Source organism: Onychostoma macrolepis, chromosome 11 (genome assembly GCF_012432095.1).
Source record: "Onychostoma macrolepis isolate SWU-2019 chromosome 11, ASM1243209v1, whole genome shotgun sequence".
NCBI lineage: Eukaryota > Metazoa > Chordata > Actinopteri > Cypriniformes > Cyprinidae > Onychostoma > Onychostoma macrolepis.
The window spans coordinates 13,739,711-13,761,016 of record NC_081165.1 but is presented as its reverse complement, the minus strand read 5'-3'; the positions used below and the strand labels follow the sequence as shown (position 1 = coordinate 13,761,016).

The following is a 21,306-nucleotide window of genomic DNA, read 5'->3' as shown; positions in this document are numbered from 1 at the left end:
GATTTCTTGTACGCATTGGCCAATCAGAGGTGTTTGACTTTAAGCATCCCCTCACCACTACTTACTATTGTAATCAGAATAATCCTGATAATCATATACTCAATAATCAGTCCTTACTCTGCATTATTGGTGCACATGTAAGCATAGTCAGTGTTTCATATAAATGTGAGTCTTCAAGCAAACTCAGATGAGATCTACTGTCCTAACGTATGAGCTGAAGATGAAGGTGTCTTTGATAAATCAGATGCACTGTTATTTATAGTGAGTGAGCAGAATACCCTAAAGCATTTTGTAGGCTTTAAGTTAAGAAAGACAAGAGAATGACAGCAGGAGAGATCGTCATCTGTTGTGTCACTTAACTTCAGATCAGTTTTGTAGTATGACTGCGCTGCCGTGGTGCCGTTCACAAGTCAATCTGAGAGCACAACCTACTGAACAGTTCACCCCGCGGCCAGCTCATAAACACAGACACACACATACACTGTCACGCTAATGCCAGTATAAAAGAGAACCTTTTTTGGACGTTCATCCAAAGTTTTAAGGTTTTAAAGTATGTATTTATTTATTTATTTATTTTTTTTTTTTAAGTGTGATGTGAAGCAGCAGCTTCAAACAGGATTACTAATTAAAACCACATCAAAGTCAAAATATTACTATGATATTTGGAGTAAAGCTTGCCATCTTTGCATAGGCATTTCTGACCTCACAGCAAGGATTAGACCCAGATTCTCTCTCTTTCATGTCAGAGTGTGTGAATGTGTGTAAGAGTCACGGCGTCCGTGAGTGTGTGTGTGTATATGCGAGAAATAATATGTTATAGACATTGGATGTGACTCGGTGAAGCTAAGGCTGAGTGTGAAATGAAAAGTTGCTTTGCCCTTGAGAGTGAATCTGTGTGGGTTGTAGGTCAGTTGTGCTTTTATATCTATAGATCCTAGTGAAACACTTCATTCATTTAGCAGTAAATAATCAGAACATTTAAGCTTTTTTCTCAGCCCTTTTGTTTTATATACTGTAAAAAAAATTCAATCTAAACTCAAGTGCGCTTATGCATGTATATAAATATTCTCCTTTTGGCCTTTTTTTTCTTTCTTTCTTTGTCTACTGATGTAGATGGTTTTACTTTCCATTCCAAGAGGGAAACTTTGAACTTCATCACAGATTATCGCCCATCTTTTTCTCACACCAGACCCTACATATGTTCAAAGTATGTGATATTTCAGTGTGCTTATGCATATTAACATATGACAGTGTGTGCGTGTGATATGCAAGTTGATCTTATGTAGGGTGTTAATTAGTGGCATTTGCGACCATTAATATTACTTATTCTTTGGGTTATACAACAAGTGTGACTTGTTGAGCAGAGTTTACCATTTTTGCATAGTTGAGGATAAAGGCAGAGCCTTATGAATTAATTCCATAGATTTGCATTGAAGGACCTAAGCAATATTTACCAGACTAGAATATTATTCCCGCACCTCAAACAATATAGCACTAGCATGGCAATAGCAACACCAAGGTCATAGCTTTGATTTCTTGAAAAAATTAAAAAAATGAACTGATGTATTTCTTGAAGTTGCCTTGAATAAAAGCCAAATGCATACATGCAAATGTAAATCCAAGAGGTGGATGGACCTTGAACCAGTAGGCAGTCATTTTGACATTTTGGTTGTTAGTTTTGCGCAAAGCACTACTCCTCTATTATCTTCAGAAAGTGAAAAGTTTATTTCTAATCTCGCTAAGATCTGAATGAATTTATAGGTTTTCAGTGTGGCCATAAGGGTCACCATCAAAACATAGGCTTTGCAGAGATTTGCAGCCCACATACTGCCATTATATCTAAATGCAGTGACTGCGAAACATAAACACTGGTTTGAATGACTGTCTGTATTCACTGGAAGTACTTTTTAACCATCTATAATTATGTTTGTTGGTGAACAAAATGCCTGTGTATACATTCTTTCCTAATAAATTACATGTTTTGCATTGGTTCCTATCGTACACACAGACAAAGTTTTAATTGGCTAAAGAGCAGCCATGGATACAGCGCTTTGCTCTGTGCAAGTGCAGCAGTTTAACCATAATTAAAATGAACTGGACTTTTCTATGTGGACTATTTATCGCTATATATATCTTGGTTTTTGCATGTGCTGGTTTCACAGCTCTGTAGGAAGTGTTGCATTATGGGTGTGTAGTCATGCGATCAGGGATTAAAAATTGTTTTCATTTTGGTTTCTTCCGAGCAGAAACTATTTTTTGGCACTTCACAACATCCTTACCAAGGAGTAACCTGTTAGAATAAAATGAAGATGAACAATTTTCCTTTTTGAAATGAAAGTGCACTGCACTAATGAACTAAATCACACGAGTGAAATAAATCACTGCTGGTTTCTTGACTTTGCGTTCAATAAACAAAATTGGAAAGTAAGGATGATTTTTCCTTGAACTAAAGTTTCAAGATATAGGAGAAAATGTATTGTTTAATTTTATGAAACTTTTGACACAAAACATTTACACATTCACTTTCCAAAACTAGTTTCTTGTCCTTGACGATGATTCCTCACAGTTTCTCTATGCAGGCAAGAGATCAGTACCAGAAGCTGGTGATCATGCACAGTAATATGGTGACCCTTTACCTCAACATGCTGGAGTATTTCGCCATCGACACCAAGAAGACCTCCGTGGAGGAACTCTTCACTGACCTCAGCAACTTCAGAGCCATGTTCATGGTAAGCCGCCCACTCTGAATCAGATCCTAATCACAGCCGCTATACCTTATGAAATGGAGTCGTGTCAGTGCCAGCGCCAGGTCGAGACTGGCTCGTGTTTGCAGGATCTACAGCTTTGCAGTAGCCCCACAGGCGGAATAATCTTGTTCTTTCTCCTCCAAGCCTTTATCCCTTTTGGCCCACATGCTCTGACCTACTCAAACAGGAGGAGCTATCATAAGTAGAGTGAATACTGGGTAATTAATGGCCAAATATTGCTCACCCTCGAACGATATGTGCAGGTTACACGCATCGAGACTGAGCACTTTCTGTCTCCACTTACTGTCATTGAGTGTGATTGTGTGTACATGCTTTCACACACTCCCTTCATTCCCTTTCTGAAGGTTCTAGTGCACTAATCTGACAAAAGAGAAGCTGCCTGTCTCCTTTATGAAAAGCCATTTGAATTGCAAAGTTATTTTCCACTTGGCTGCTACAGTGATGAGACGAATCTCGTCGCCTTTATTATTTTAAATGATTTCATGATGGAAATGCTGAAATTTGGGGAATGAGCTGACGGTGGGTCCGCCATCAGATGCATGATAATGCACTCCTGTGGCGCATCATTGATACCTGTCCCCGGTGCAGTGAGGGACGTGGAACTGTGCAGCCTGCATTGTACTCCGTCATACTTGATGAGTTTTCAGACTCGCTGTGAAACAAGGCAACAGAGAGCTCGATAGGGGTTGCGATTGACCCAAATCAGCAGTCTGAAAAATGAAGCATGAAGGGTGCAGGCTGTCGTGTTTAAAAAACAATTCTTGATTGTAGGGCTGGGCGGTATAGCGAGTTTGTACGAAATATCAATGTATTTTTATAAGCGATATGGTATATGAGGCAATACCGTTTGTATCGATATACAGTAGTTTGATACGAGCACATCTGAATAATAGCAGAGGACACAGAGTGAGCTTCTGCGGGAAAGTGCATCATCCAATTTGTCATCCAATAATATTTGCAAGATATAGTTAACACTTAATTTCTAGCGATTATCACCGATTTGATTCATTCAATAATGAAATGCCTTTAACTGAAAATTTAGTGTTTAATCTTATTATACATTACTGACACTCTGTCCTCCAATTTGATACTGTTAAGTGCTTTGACACAATCTGTATTGTTAAAAGCGCTATATAAATAAAGGTGACTTGACGTATAATTTAAAGCAGCTCTGCCCATCAGATACTCTGACAGACACATGCTCCTGACAGAGACGCTACTTGCGCTGTTTAATGCATTTGAGATGTGCTGTTTTCTATGTGCTGTTAAGTAACTTACTGTTACTTAACTGTTAATGTTAGAATGTCATGTAAATATTTCCATTTTGCTGGAGCCTTCCGCATGCAATTCTCCGATAAACTTCACAGACTTAAGTGAACAAGCGCTGCAGACAGAGCACAATACAATAGAATTTCATATGTACAATTTTAAACCTACAAGTACAGTAAGTGTATTTTATGATAGCAGTTATGGGGTAATCAAAATATAAATAATGCAATTAGTATGTGCTCTTGTGTTTATTAACTTTCATTTTTAGTTTAATGAATTGAACTTCTGCTTTAAAAAAAACATGTTTTTTTTTTTAGATTATAATGTCACAATGTTAGAATGTAATGTGATTTTAGCCCCCTTTTTGCACATAATGGATAGCATAGCCTACTCTTATCTACATTTGTTTTCATTTACATTTTTATTTTATTTTCATTGACTTTCACTGTATTTTTGTTTCCTTTAATATAAACATTGTTTCATTGGATAACATTAGGCAGAATGAGTTTAAAAAAAAAAAAAAAATGTAGAAAATACTGAGATCGCATTTCAGCCCCCAAAAATATTGAGATGAATATATGTTGAGAGATGATTTTGAAGGCCATATTACCCAGCCCTACTTGATTTTATTTTGCTTTATAGACTAGGATGCTACATTTGACACACAAAAATAATGCTGTGAGGGACAGATCGTTCGATTTATATAATGCTGTACTTTATTATAATAATTCAATATACTACTATAAATATTTATTTATCAGTGTTATCAATATGTTGACTGATGCAAGGGTTTTCAAACTTGGGTCTTCTGAAAATTTCCAAAAGAAAATAAAAATAAATATTTTATTAATTTCTTTTGACTTAAGTAAAATAAACATGATGTCATACTTATGTATTCTAATTATTATTATTATTATTTAGAATATAAAAAGTAATTATATTATATAACGTTTCATTATATTTACTATAATATTAATTATTTATTTTGTACAGTGCTGATGTAAATTACATTTAATTATCGTCTCACTATTTTCCACAAAGTATGCCTTTTTTTTGAGCAATGCGGACAATAACAGTAGCAATGTGAATTAAGGTAAACAGGGTCAATTTTGATTTCATTTTAACTATATAAGGTATGTAGCCAGATGTTTCTGTCCTTCTCTGTATCCTACACTTCCTGTCCTCTGCTTCTCTTTCTCCCCTGTTCGTTCTTCACCCTCAAACTGAATGTCCCTCTCTCGCTCTCTGCTTCTTTCAGCCCTTTTCCAGGTCATTGAGTTTTCAGCCCTCAGAAGCAGCTTGTTTAAATCAATGCTGAGGAGTGGCAGGGGACTAGCAGTAGAGCAGGAGGCTACAGGACTTCATACACTCACCTTACTGCAGCACTGTATGCACTCGCACATTCCTGCACGCCAAACACACACACACACGTGCAGACCTGCAGCCACACATGCTTAGTCATCCTCTCAATAACATCTCTCTCGTGCTTTCCCTTCAGTTCTGACTGCTTTTTCTGCAGAATGACATTGACAGGATGTCTGGGTTTTGATGGAGATTGTTTTTGGCCGCTGCTCCGCTGATTCCCAGAAGTGCAGGCAGATACTTGCGCACACACACACACACACACGATCCGACTTTCTCACCCCATTTTTCTATTCTCTTTCTTAGGGTGGAAAAGTGACAAAAATGAAGAGGAAAAAAAAGACAATAAGACAGAGTAGGAGACAGACTAATGTGGGAGTCATACAGTGAATTAAATGAAAAAAGGGGGATAAAATGAAAGTAATAATGCTGCTGCAGCAGCAAATGACCATTTCTGCCAATCAGTTATGAATAATTGAATTTGTGTAGGGAGAGATGAAGATCTCGCCTCACCTCCTCACCTCCTTTCACTTCTCCTCTGTATAGGAGCATTGACTGTGTTTCTAAACCTAGTGAGCTACGTCAGCAGCATTTTTGGGCAATGTTGTATAGGTACTGTATAAATTTCATTCAAAGACCTTTATGATGCACCGACAAAAAAAAAAAGAAAGTGTTTTATTGTTTTTGTTAGTGCATTTTCATGTTTCAAATATCCTTTAAACAAGATAAATTTACTTGAAGCAACATACAAGACTGCATAAAATATTACAATTTGAGAGTGCATCTTTAAATACAAGTGTTTTATTGTACTGTATTTTCTTTTTACTTTTAAATATATTATTGAATATATTACCAAAATTCACCTATATAATCACTTTCTGTCAAAAAAACTTGAATATCTTATGCAGTGATGCTACTAAATTAAATTTAACTTGTTATATAGATAATTTTATTATATTTACCACGTTTCCAGTTAATATTTCAATAATTTGGCTTAAATACAATAATGATATAAATGATATTTGTTTGTTTGTTTATTTTCTATAATATAAAGTTATTATAGAAATTGTTATATTATGATGATGCAAATTTTAACAATGTTCATCATACTTATCTTTACAAGTAAACTTATCTTTAAACAAGTAAATTTACCTTGTTTCAAGGATTTTTAGATTTGAACTTTTAATTCATTTACTGAAGTTAATGAGTTAAATTATTTATATTTATATTTATATATATATATATATATATATATATATATATATATATATATATATATATATATATATATATATATATATATATATGTGTATATATATATATATATATATGTATATATATATATACTGTATATACATACATACATACTGTATATAAAATTTTATACACGCACGCACATATATATATACTTTTTCTTCTTTTGATTTGTCTTGGTAGTAGATAGATTTGATATGATTGTGCAACTGACTTATGATACAGGCTAGGTAGCTTCTAGGTAGGCCGCTTCAATTTGAACATGTAAATGTCTAAAAATGCTGTCTAGGTTGTCAGATGTAACATGTCAATGATGACACCCAAAATACTGTCTTAGTTGGCAGCTTAATAAGGTTTGAAACAGCCATTGAGTGGAATCGACAATTAAAGGACAGAACGAAAAATTAGAGAAGTGAAAGACAGATGAAATGGCTGCTTTGCTCAATGGCCAAGTATTGTCACACATGCTTCTGTTTTGCATATATATCATTACATTTGTATCATGGTTTCTAGATATTTTTTTCCACCGTAGTTGTATATTTGTGGATGTATTGAGGGGTGGCCAGATTTGCTGTAATAGGGTTTGTTTTATAATCTTGAAAATTTGTGCGGCCACACTTTGTTCTGTGTTTTTCAAAAATAAAAGGATTTGGACAGGACTCTTAGGTGAAATAGTAATTGTAATTTGATTTCACACCTCGCTCCGAGCTGCAGGTTGTTCTAGGAATATATCCTTAATTGTAAAATGCTAAAAAAAAAAAAAAAAATTAAAAAAGCATGTGAATTGTTTTAAGCACCATTTAATTATGAGGCTCAAGCTCAAGAGAGATATACAAGCCTTGCCAAACCTCTGAATCACACCCCATAATCCTGTACCATGGGAGTTTCTGTGGCAACCAGCACTCTTTCATTACTACAGTTGACTTTTGACCTTTAGCTGGCAGCTCTGTCTTATCAGCAAATAGCCACAGTTGCACGAAGGCACACAGACACATCAAAACATTGAAGTGTTGTCGCAACCTTCCTCATAACAGACCGACCAGGTGAAGGTGTCAAGGTGAACATTCTGCGGCGTATGGTTCATTCTGTGTGATCCTCATCACTAACGTTCAAAAAGATGCTAATGTTGGACATGCCCTCCCTTGCCCTGAGCCCCTAGTGCACTGGGTGCTAGTCATTTTACATTGAACTATGTGTTTCAGAGTATTTTAGTGTGCGTGTGTGTATGAGGGTTGCCCCTCTGCTCATCCACCCGTTTGAAATAGACCAGCAGCAGTTCGGCGGTGCTGACAGAAATCCAATTGACCGTGGCTAATGGCAGACAGACAAGGGAGAGTTGGGGGAACAAGGGATGACCTGCAGGCGGAAAAAGAGAGAGAGCAGGATGGAAAATGGGCATTCGCTCATCTCTCCTTGGCACTACCCATAAAGTGACAACTCCAGACTGATAATTGCTATTTATGATATATAAGTTCATTAAAATGCTTATATAGTCTGCTATGAGTTATCATTTAATATAGTTCTCTCATAATATAGTTTAATATATATCTCAGTGACAAGTTACCCCACTTGGATTGTATTGTAAGGCATCATAAAGGAGTGTGTGTGTGTGTGTGTGTGTGTGTGTGTGTGTATGTGTATATATACAGTGAGGAAAATAAGTATTTGAACACCCTGCTATTTTGCAAGTTCTCCCACTTAGAAATCATGGAGGGGTCTGAAATTGTCATCGTAGGTGCATGTCCACTGTGAGAGACATAATCTAAAAAAAAAATCCAGAAATCACAATGTATGATTTTTAACTATTTATTTGTATGATACAGCTGCAAATAAGTATTTGAACACCTGAGAAAATCAATGTTAATATTTGGTACAGTAGCCTTTGTTTGCAATTACAGAGGTCAAACGCTTTCCTGTAGTTTTTCACCAGGTTTGCACACACTGCAGGAGGGATTTTGGCCCACCTCCACACAGATCTTCTCTAGATCAGTCAGGTTTCTGGCCTGTCGCTGAGAAACACGGAGTTTGAGCTCCTCCAAAGATTCTCTATTGGGTTTAGGTCTGAGACTGGCTAGGCCACGCCAGAACCTTGATATGCTTCTTACAGAGCCACTCCTTGGTTATCCTGGCTGTGTGCTTCGGGTCATTGTCATGTTGGAAGACCCAGCCTCGACCCATCTTCAATGCTCTAACTGAGGGAAGGAGGTTGTTCCCCAAAATCTCGCAATACATGGCCCCGGTCATCCTCTCCTTAATACAGTGCAGTCGCCTGTCCCATGTGCAGAAAAACACCCCCAAAGCATGATGCTACCACCCCATGCTTCACAGTAGGGATGGTGTTCTTGGGATGGTACTCATCATTCTTCTTCCTCCAAACACGTTTAGTGGAATTATGACCAAAAGTTCTATTTTGGTCTCATCTGACCACATGACTTTCTCCCATGACTCCTCTGGATCATCCAAATGGTCATTGGCAAACTTAAGTCGGCCTGGACATGTGCTGGTTTAAGCAGGGGAACCTTCCGTGCCATGCATGATTTCAAACCATGACGCCTTAGTGTATTACCAACAGTAACCTTGGAAACGGTGGTCCCAGCTCTTTTCAGGTCATTGACCAGCTCCTCCCGTGTAGTTCTGGGCTGATTTCTCACCTTTCTTAGGATTATTGAGACCCCACGAGGTGAGATCTTGCATGGAGCCCCAGTCCGAGGAGATTGACAGTCATGTTTAGCTTCTTCCATTTTCTAATGATTGCTCCAACAGTGGACCTTTTTCACCAAGCTGCTTGGCAATTTCCCGTAGCCCTTTCCAGCCTTGTGGAGGTGTACAATTTTGTCTCTAGTGTCTTTGGACAGCTCTTTGGTCTTGGCCATGTTAGTAGTTGGATTCTTACTGATTGTATGGGGTGGACAGGTGTCTTTATGCAGCTAACGACCTCAAACAGGTGCATCTAATTTAGGATAATAAATGGAGTGGAGGTGGACATTTTAAAGGCAGACTAACAGGTCTTTGAGGGTCAGAATTCTAGCTGATAGACAGGTGTTCAAATACTTATTTGCAGCTGTATCATACAAATAAATAGTTAAAAATCATACATTGTGATTTCTGGATTTTTTTTTAGATTATGTCTCTCACAGTGGACATGCACCTCGATGACAATTTCAGACCCTCTATGATTTCTAAGTGGGAGAACTTGCAAAATAGCAGGGTGTTCAAATACTTATTTTCCTCACTGTATATATATATACACACATATACATACAGGTGCTGTTCATATAATTAGAATATCATCAAAAGTTGATTTATTTCACTAATTCCATTCAAAAAGTGAAACTTGTATATTATATTCATTCATTACACACAGACTGATATATTTCAAATGTTTATTTCTTTTAATTTTGATGATTAGAGCTTACAGCTCATGAAAGTTAAAAATCAGTATCTCAAAATATTAGAACATTTACATTTGAGTTTGAATAAATGACCATCCCTACAGTATAAATTCTGGGTATCTCTTGTTCTTTGAAACCACAATAATGGGGAAGACTGCTGACTTGGCAATGATCCAGAAGACGAACATTGACACCCTCCACAAAGAGGGTAAGTCACAGAGGTCATTACTGAACACTTGGAAGAGCTTCACAAGGAGAGAACTGAAGCTGGAGTCAGTGCATCAAGAGTCACCACGCTTTATGGAGATGCTGATTTCATTTTCCAGCAGGACTTGGCACCTGTCCACACTGCCAAAGGTTCCAAAAGCTGGTTCAATGACCATAGTGTTACTGTGCTTGATTGGCCAGCAAACTCGCCTGACCTGAACCCCATAGAGAATCTATGGTGTATTGTCAAGAGGAAGATGAGAGACACCAGACCCAACAATGCAGATGAGCTGAAGGCCACTATCAGAGCAACCTTGGACTCTCATAACACCTGAGCAGTGCCACAGACTGATCGACTCCATGCCACGCCGCAATGCCTGCAGTAATTCAGGCAAAAGGAGCCCCAACTAAGTATTGAGTGCTGTACATGCTCATACTTTTCAGTTGGCCAAGATTTCTAAAAATCCTTTCTTTGTATTGGTCTTAAGTAATATTCTAATATTTTGAGATACTGATTTTTGACTTTCATGAGCTGTAAGCGCTAATCATCAAAATTAAAAGAAATAAACATTTGAAATATATCAGTCTGTGTGTAATGAATGAATATAATATACAAGTTTCACTTTTTGAATGGAATTAGTGAAATAAATCAACTTTTTGATGATATTCTAATTATATGACCAGCACCTGTATGTATCTATGTATGTGTATATATCTTTTAATACCAAAATTTGTGTAAAAAATGTGCAATCCAGTTACAATTGGCTACCAATATTGGATGTGTTTCACATTTAGAGTCAAAAAATTACACCAAGGTTCATCGCTTGAGTGTTGACAGTAGTGGCTAAGCGGCCTAGATGTACAGGATGCTTTTTTTTTTTCTTTTTTCTTTTTTTTTCTTCTTACTTTGGAAAACCAAAAATCACCACTTCAGATTTTAGACTCATTGAGCTGCAGAAAACTAAATGCCATCAATGCCTTTTTCACCCAAACACTCAAACAAAGTTGTAATGTTAGTCATTGTTACAACTTAAGGGCAAATACAGCTGGATGTCATCAGCATAACAATAAGCAACATTCAATTTTTGACAGATTAAACCCAAAGGATGTATATGAGGAGAATAAAACAGGACCAAGACATGAACCTTGAGGAACCCCTGAGGAAATATGCTGAGATGAAATAGGGTTTCCTAACTCCACCGGCAAAAGATCTTCCATGTAGATAGGAAGAGAACCACTTTAAAGCATGCTCCTTAATTAACCATTTGCAAAGAGCTTGATTGACAGGATCTGACCAATCAGAGCGTGGATATTACATGCCACCGCTGCTATCCACCATCTTGCCTGACATCTATGGCCGGTCTCCATAGAAATCCATGTTAAAACTAGAGGTCGACTGATTCATCGCTTTTGCCGATTAATCGGCACCGATAGTTGATTGCCACAACTATCGGTTATCGGCAGAAATCCATGCCGATAGTTTTCCGGTTTGCAACCGTTGCTGGAGTGGCTGAGAAGGGTCCGCTGGCATTATACAGTACGAGACCGGCCTCTAGAGGCGGAAATCACTGACAGCACGTGTTGTTTATTTTGACACGTGACACTGCGCGCTGCACAGAACGGGAAACTCCAGACTCGCATTTAAATGCAGCCGTTTTCTATTAAATTACATTATATTTGTCCCAAATCGTTGTGAATGTATAATGACTTCACCCTAGGCTATAAATTATGTATTGTGCATTTTTCAGCAAAACGTTTGTCTTTCTGTGGCTCTAATAAAGTCTGTATGCTTCATATAGAGAGCTGTAATAGATTGCGCTTTCTCTTTCCACTTGCTCTGTTTTTTTAAACACCGAACTTCAAACTCATTTATGCCACATTGTTCATTCTTGAAGCAAACTTATGTCTGTTTGGTGATTAAATAAATTGTTTTAGACCACCACTTGATTTGAACGCAAAACGTCTGGGCTGTGTGTGTGTGTGATGCCTCTGAGTTCTCCTAGACGCTGCGCTGCGCTTTTGCCTGGTGTGTGACTAACTTTTTTTTTGTTTTGTTTTTTATTAGATAATTATCAAATGTTAAAAAATAGAAGCAAATAAAGTGTGTGAATACACATACAATATCCATATGTATGTAATTTTAATGCTATGGCCTTGTGTAGATATTTAAAGATGGCCATCTTTAAGCATGACTGTTGAAATTAATGAAAACTGTAGAAGTATTGTTCCTTGTTAGAGTGTTCATTTCAACATTCACTATTAGCTACTAATAGGCTACATTTTTAAATTTTAAACTTTATTCTTTTAACATTAGCAAACTATGAATTAACTTTAATGATCAATATAGTAAATAATATTAATATTTTTATTCATTTACAAAGTATGGTTCAGTGCTGTTGCTGCTTCTTTTTTTTTTTTAAATAGTAAAGCACTAGCTCTCTTTCAGTATCCATTTTGAAAACTATCGGTTGATTAATCGGTATCGGCCAGTGTGGTCCAACCTAGCTATCAGTATTGGTAAAATCCACTATCGGTCGACCTCTAGTTAAAACGGGGTAAAAAAGATAGACTGAATTGAAACTTTTTCAATATAACTCAGTATAAAAATGTGCGGAGGGTTAAGCTGTGCTGTTGTTGGCTGCCACAGTGATGGCAATAAGCTAAGGAATTCCTTTAAATACTTGTTTTGCGTTCCCGAAAACCTGTCATGTCCGGCGCTGTATGCATGGCTTGCAGCGCTTAAGTTAAAATACTGAGTGTTAAATAATAAAATGTTAATACATGTGTTCTTATCATTCTGTGGACAAAATCTTGTGAACTTTGCCACGATATGGAGCTGTACATGTACACGTGCGCTCATCTGTTTTCGATGCAGCTAACCTCACATTGCTTCATGTCATCTTCCCACTCAGTAAACTATGACAGGTCTTTTACTGCAAAAAGACGGTCACTGCGACACTCTAAAGGGATGAGACTATGGTGCCATGTGCTTTTTTAAAACCATTTTCATAGGTTTCACGTTATATTGTTGGCTCGGAAAATATGTAAATGCGCATGCCCAGTAGCTGCAGCTGTATCCTTTCTAGCCTTAACCACAAATCAGACAGGAGAGTAGATTAACTTCGGTGGACTTAAACTTGAAAAGATGTGTTCCACGGTTGAAATAAATACTTTCTGATGTTTATTCATGTTCATTTCGTGCTTTAAGTAAATATGAAAAGACGATCGGTTCACGTGTTTGAACTGAGGCAATACAGTGAACTGTCACGACATTGAAGAGCCACGAAACGGTATTTGTTTTCTTTAAAAATGACACAATTTAAAAGCTGGGAGTCCTGAGATCTTGTTTCATATCAGAAGTAACTTGCTCTGTCTCCTCTGCGCTCCTCTTTCGGTGTGTTGTCAGTTTCTTCTTTGCTCTGCGATTGTATTTTTCACTGCGTGAGAACATGATTTGTAGTGTGAGAGCGGCATTGTTTGTCGGGCATAGCAACAGTAACTAAGGGTTTTGAGAACGGTCAATTACCCCCTTTCCCAGTCAAAAAGAATCCCATGATCTACATTATCCAAAAAAAATCAACATGTTGAGTTAAAAAAAAAAAAAATCTAATTTTTGATCAAATACTACATCTGGATCATATTCAGTACAATGGTCAGAGCAAAGATGCAGTAGATCAGTTTCATCATAACCCTCAAAGCTTCAGTGCTTTACCACTTCCTGGATTGACATTTCACTCTGTAACATTAGGCTGTTTTCATTTATATGCTGTTTATTGTTGATGATTGATGAGCATTGTCTCATAAATGACTGAAAATTCTGTGTTTGGCAGGGAAAGATTTAAGTGGAGTGAATCAAATCAGTTAAAAAAAAAAAGTTTTAGACTTTTTGAATGCCATTCACAACTCCTCTCCTGTCTCTGGTTTTATGGAATAGTGAAGTGTCCATCAGACGCCCACTTCAGAATCTCGCTGGAAGTAGTGGGTCATCTAGGTACTTGTTTTTATCTTACTATACAGCAAGGAAGTAGGCAAATACCGACGCAAGGCTAGAAAATTACATGCAGGTGAGTTTGATCAGGGTGGAAGCTAAATTCTCAGAACTGTAGGACTCCGGGGCCAGATTTGAAAAATCCTGATGTGGACTATTTACTAGGTTTTTGCAATGTAATTAGTTCTTTAACCTTGTAACGGAATTTGCCATTTCATTCATCATCTCCGGGGGTTTTTTCGCGAAATAAAAGTTAATACCAAATGGCTAGCACTCAGTCTAACACTCACCTTCAAACTGAGGGAATCCCCTCTGCTTTGGCAATCTGTGTTTTAAAAAAAAAAAAAAAGGAAGGAAGCTGAGTGCTTGACAGTGGGGTGGGATTGACAGTGTCTATCGACTGCTTCCTGTCTTTGTTCGATGTTAAACCTGTTGGGCAGCTGTAGAGCACCTCCCTTGGAGACTTGTCTATACCCCCTATATGACCAATAACTAAATAAGATTGATTTACACTAATTCTATAAATTGCAGAGCACTTTGACTCTGGTACTGTAATAGTTTGACCCTCACAGGCTTTAACCCACCTTACATTCCAGAGTCGTTTCTGTGTAGTTAGTCATGTCTCATCAGGTTACAAAGGAATTGCTAAAACCAGTTCACATTTCTGACTGATATTTGCCCAGAAAGCTCGATTACTGACTTTGAGTCTTGCATTTTGTTTTGAAGTTTTTTTTTTTTTCTCTCTCAATTTGCCTCAGAGTTGCTCTTTAACGTAAAGAAAATGGGACAGTTTCATCCGATGCCAAAGCAATTACGGTAGTGAAATTAGCTTCGGCCACTGTTGCCCTCCATAGCGGAGTCTGTATCTCCCTGAATTGTCTCCTGTCAAACTGAATTTGATTCGAGCGAGGGGGGAAATAGCGAGGGCCTCAGTCTTGGCACGACTGCAGTAATTAAGTTCAAACGATGACTAGAAAATGGAGACTGGCTCTGTAATGAGAAAACAGACGATTTTGGGGCGAGGGAGACCGCAGAGTTCCGTCCTAATTTCTGCAACCTGTGTTTATCTCTCTCCCCTCGCTTTCCACCTTAACACAGTTACAGGCCGTTTATACATATGAGAAGCGAGGAGTTTAATCCCCTATTGACTGGGAGAGTGGGCGGAGTCTAATCAGACACATCGGGCTTGGCAGGAGCCAAGCAGATTTGTAGAGAGAGTGGCTTCATCAGATTAGCAGGGTTATATGAGGTAGGCAGGCAGCTGTTGTGATCTATATTAAGGCATGTCTTATGAGAGCCCTAGCTTTGAGTTAAGAGTTTGCTAGGCATCAATCACTTGTAACAGCATTTTAGACTCTTTCCGACACACTTTGCTCAGCTCACATGGCGTCGTCTCTCACTGTGAACGCTGATTTAAATAGACTCAAAGAGATGCAAGTGCAGAAGTTTGCTGAGATTGAGAAACTAAATGCAAACATTTTCCACCTATGCTTTTTTTCAGAAGCTCCCTTGTTCCTGTGTTTTCCACCAAAATGGTGCCTGGGCCAAAGCTGGTTTGATGCTGTTACCACACAAACAAACACTCTAGGAGTCTTTCTTGTAGTTTTGAAAACATATTTTAACACCCAAACTAATGTGATTCACTATCGTTGCATAGCAAATTGGCTTTGTAAAATGTGTGTGGGATTAATTCTCGTAAAGGGGTATGTCACAGAGAGGTTGATGGCTGGTGTTGTACAGTATGTCCAGAGAGAGCACGGCCCAGCAGTTAAAGTTCATCAGTAACGCTTTGTAATGGTGTGTGGGGGGCAGAGAGATGGATAGTGTATTCTGAGGAGTTTCCTCACCTCAGCTGTGTGTGGGATTCTCCCCTTAACCCCTCATCAGTCATTTACACACACATACACGGATGCTGACTATGGCTAACCGCAAAGACTCTGTGTGTGTGTGGCTAACCCCTATCCTCTCACGCTCTTTCTCTCTCTCCCTAAACCCTCATCACCTTGATTTTGCGTGTGTGTGTGTATATATGTGCATTCTTAAGAATGTACGAGTCAGTGGCCTGCTGTTAACTCTTTAAAAGTGCAACTCAGTAGTGACAGTTCCTATCATTTACTCACCCTCATGCTCTTCCAAACTTGTATGAATACTGTCATTTCTTCAATGGAGCATAAAATGAGAATTTAGTGGCATGTAAGTTCATATAATAGCTTTATGTGAGATACAAACCAAAATTTTAATTTTAATTAATTCAATGATAATCTTGCCCTCCAGTGAGCTGGTGACCACTTGAATCACAATTATTGAATCAGTGAATTGGAACTTAAGAACCGTATATGAGCAAATCAGACCAGTTATTGTATTTTGTGAACTGGATCATCAAATTCATTAAAAAAAATCTCACTGAGAAGAATCATTAATTCATTCATCTACAATGCTATTTCTCTCATGAACTCTCTAGTGCTAGAGCTGTTACTGTTCCACCCTTAAAAGGGATAGTTCACCTCAAAATTAAATTTCTGCCATTTTTACTCACCCTCATGTCGTTCCAAACCCATAAGACTTTGGCTCATCTTCGAAACACAAGTTGAGATATTGTTAACGAAGTCTGAAAAGTTTCTGTTGAAATTGTAGGTAACCAAAACTTTGAAGATCCAGAAAGTCATAAAGTGTTGTAACAAAATCCCTACGAATCAAATGGTTTAATCCAAGTCTTGTAAAGAGATATGATTGCATTTGATTATATACTGTAAGTAGATTTAATTTGGCCTTTCATTTGCATCTAAACAATGTACACACATACATAGGGCACATTACACACATTTTGAAGATGAACTGAGGTCTTATGAGTTTGAAACAACTTGAGGGTGAGTAAATTATGAAGGAATTTTAAATTCGAATCCATCAAATGGCTTCAGAAAACTTGGAATATAGCACTTATTGTATGGAGCACTTTTATGATATTTCTAGACGCTTTTTCACTGTTTTCCACTGAGGAAATGTTTACCACTTACACTGGTTTAGAGCAACACGAGTGTATGTAAATGACAACCATTTTTGCATGAACTGCCCCTTTAAGTGGCATTAATCAGAACAGTCATTCAGCAGCGTGGCAGGGAAATCTGTTTCTGTGGAGGCACATCGTGGCAGAAGACACACTCACAGGTCGTGCCCCTGAATCTTTGATGCTCTCACAGCCAGCGGCAGCTTTATACACTGTGTGAGATCAACATTACTGGGAGTGACTGGGGCAGTGGCTTTGATTCACATTCGACTGAATTAATCAGAGGTGTGCGTACATTAGCAGTGATTGCTATTGATTCAAACCAAAGTTTCACCTTCCCAGTATTTATTCAGCATTGTGAGATTTACGTGCATCTCTAGCGGCACACTGTACTGTATCCAAAAGAATCAATATCAGCACAACTTCAAGGCCTCTCAGACAATTGAAACTATGATCTCTATTCATTAAAAACAGGTTTAGTGACCTGTGTGTGTTACAATTCAACCTTATGTGAATAAAAATAATCATAGTTCTTTTTATAATGTCTGTTTTTAATGCTTTCTTTCTTTAGCAAACTGACCTTTTCCATAGCTATGATAATGAAGTGTGTAAAAGCACATAATAATGCCATTTAATGTGGAAACATACATTTCTTCTCTTGTGACGTTTCTCTAAGAGCCTATTCTTGTCGGCAAGTCTTCTATCATTGTGTTCAGCCAGGGATTAGACCAGCTCTTATGTTATTTTCTGTTATGCTGCTGAATAGGCATAATGGAACATCCTCAGCCTTCTGCACATTTTCCACAGAGCTGTTATTGAACATATAATAACTAGTTCACTCAGCGTTCAGGGTAGGCCCATCTGCTCCTGAACGCTGACTCACGCCGGAGCTGTCGTACACCGAGGTGCTGTCGACTTAATCGTTGCGCCTGTTGACAATCTCTTACTCTAAACTGCTATTGATGCTTTACCCAGTGGTCGCAGTGCGAGAGGTTGCATTGACTTATCGGTCACATGCGGTTCAGATGAGGCTACCGGTCGCAAACGGAGCACGTTAGGCAAGATCTCCTTCTGTATAGTGCTGCTAAACCCAGGTTAAGGAATCGCTGGCATCACTTCCTGTGTAGAAAGCCCAACTGATCAAACAAGCTTGAATGCTTGAATTATTTAATTGCCTCATTTACTTTGTGACTTTCACTATATCAAATTGGATACTTGAGTAACACAAGAAAGTCAGTACCTTCTAGCAAAATGTTGCATTTGCATTTAGCCAACATCAGTTAAAACTAACAAGTAACAAACAGTGAATTAGAAGCCTAAAAGGGTTGAAGGTAGGGCAGGGTCATTATGAATCCCCCTCTTGTATTGATATTGATGTCCGTGCTACAGAGCATGAGGTCACGCTTCGCTGCTTCTCATTCTCCCCTAATTCTAATGAAAGTGTTTAAAGCGCTCTGTGTGTGCGCACAGTCACACGGCTGTGGAGAGGAAAGCTGATTTAGCCCACCTTCCATCTCGCTATCCTCAGGATTTACTGTGATCGCAGACTGTGGCTGTAATCCGCCGCACGCAATGGGGAATAAGCCTCGTTATCATGTGACTTATACTCTCTCCCGACCTGTCACCAATAGCCATATTTCCTGCTCATTTAAGGGACCACTGCTGCAACTATGGAACTGTTGGAGATCTGTGAGCTGTTCAGAAAATAGACAGCGAAGTCTACTTTAGCCGTCTACTAAAAGATTTTTTGTTTTTTGCGCAATCCCCTCTGAGAGCAGGTTTGGAGAGAGTTTTCACATACACACATTGGATAAGAGAATATTCATAATACAAAAATAAAACAATGCAAATATTGAAAGTGTAGCAATCAGTCGTTTTTAAAAGAACAGCTGAACATCAGTTCATAAATAAAATATATAATTGTTTAAATAAAATATATTAAGTTGTTACTGCCTTGAGTTATTATTTTGGAATAAATGTAAAATTCTTAAAGATTTATATACTTAAAGATTTTATATTTTTAAATTTTATTTTATTAAATAGAATAGCCTATTAATTACATTGTTAATATAAAAATACAAGGTGGATTTTTATTCTGGTGGTGTAAGTAATGTTTATTTAAACAAGAAAATGTGACTGGGACATGAATTTACATTTAATAAAAAAAAAAAAGAAATTGCCTTATTTCAGAGCACCATTACATCTTTCTCTCTCTCTCTCTCTCTCTCTCTCTGTATATAAGCAAAATGCTGCTTAGTATTTATCTATCTGAATGTGTGTGAGAAGTAGATTTTAAGCCCAGGATATGTGCATTACTTCTGTATATACAGTACATTTAACTACTTTAGAATCCAGTTTGGTGTACTCATACCCTTATTCAAATTATTGAATTATGAATTCAGGTTATTCCTCAGCCTTCTTTATATCTCCATTTGCATTGAACTTGCTCTCCCCACTCTTTCTCTCCCACTTTTTCTTTCTGCCTTTTCTCATTAAACCTGTTCGTCTTTTGCCTCTTACACCTTACCTTTGTGTAAGGTGTGCCACTCGCTCTTTTCCTCACTTAGAAATACATCCATTATCTGGAAAAGGCTTTTAAGGCTGCAGAGAGAAAGAGAGCCGAAGAAAGAGGCATATGAAGTGTTAGGACAAGGTGACTGCTCTAATGATGTTTCTTTCTGATAGCTTGCTCTGATTGCCCAAGTGTTCTTACACCTAGAATAGTAGCCCTCATCAAACCAAAAGAGGAGTTATAGATTTCTAACAACCCTCTTCAACCGCTAATGGTCCGAAAAGAAAAGAAAGCAAGCAAGGAGGGGTAATTTTGATCTGTTCTTGCCCCCAGATTTTCTCAGAGATGTCTTAAGTGTTCAGAACATTGAAAAAACCTGGGAATAAAATGCCTTAGTTAATTAGAGGTCTCTTTCTGCAACAATTTACAAAACTTGCTTTGCTTTCATAATGTTCCTACTTTTGGGAACTCGTATGATGTTATTGAATATGCAACATTGCATTTTATATACTGTTGTGCAGTCAAATAGATTATGTAACTATATCATTTTGATTGCGATCAAAGTTATTCATTAGTGTTTACAAATGTTAACCTATCAGCTGTTGCATTCATTGATTATGTGAATTAGTTTAATATAGACGTTGTGATTTTTCAAAATCACTTGCTAACATATTAATATTAATATGTTAATAACACTTGCTAAATGCTAATAAGGTTACAAAATTGTGTTAAAACCCAAGTAAGCCTTCAGGAGCTGTATAATGACACTTTATTTCAGTAGAGTAATAAATAACAAATTTAAAAAGCTCTCACGAAAGGTTGACAACTGAATGACACACATTTCCTGTTTATAACTTCAAGGCTGTTTAATATGGTTTTGGCTACATGTAGCTTAATCGTCAAGTAATTTGGGATGGGTCAGTCAGGTGTTTTGTTGCTGCAGGAAATGGCAGTCTTGTCCATGTGACTGGCACCAAATGGCTTTGAAGTATCAAGCCATTTTGGGGAAGAGTGTGATGCCTTCAGTGTGTAAATTGAAGCTTGGTTATCATTGGACTTTACAGCGAGACAATCATCCAAGTCTACCGGCGCTTGGTTCAGGGATGGGTCCTGGAATGTCCTTGAGTGGCCATCTCAGCCTCCGGATTTAAATCCCATTGAAAATCTTTGACGGGATTTGAAACAAGCGGTGGCAGCACAGAAAGCACAAAATGTCAGTGAGCTGGAAGCTTTTCACATGAGCAGTGGGCAAAGAGTCCAATAGAGAGGTGTCGGGATCCTCTGAACACTTGCCAGAAACATTTATTGGAGGTTATAAAGGGTAAAGGATGCTCCGCCAAATACTGACTTTTGGGGTTGAATAGTTTTGCAAATGGACATTTGTACAGATTAAACTTGGTTCTCAAAATCATTCAAATGTGTATTTATAGACTGTTTGCTGAGGCTTTAGTTTGGTGCCACTCAGTTTTATTAACATCAGTCTTGTAGGTCAGGAGAGTTAATGGTTTTGATTACAACTAAAATTCAATTTTATGGATTGAGTGTATAAC

At 37.8% G+C, this 21,306-nt stretch overlaps 1 protein-coding gene across 4 annotated transcripts in view; it reads left to right on the top strand.

Moving 5' to 3' along the window:
* Nucleotides 1-21,306, top strand: part of diaph3 (diaphanous-related formin 3) — a 412,973-nt gene that overhangs the window by 264,245 nt on the left and 127,422 nt on the right. For all 4 annotated transcript variants that reach the window (XM_058790775.1, XM_058790773.1, XM_058790772.1 and 1 more), the window contains one exon: nucleotides 2,566-2,729. In XM_058790775.1, the coding sequence (XP_058646758.1) occupies nucleotides 2,566-2,729 (164 nt within the window). The remainder of the gene's footprint in view (nucleotides 1-2,565; nucleotides 2,730-21,306) is intronic.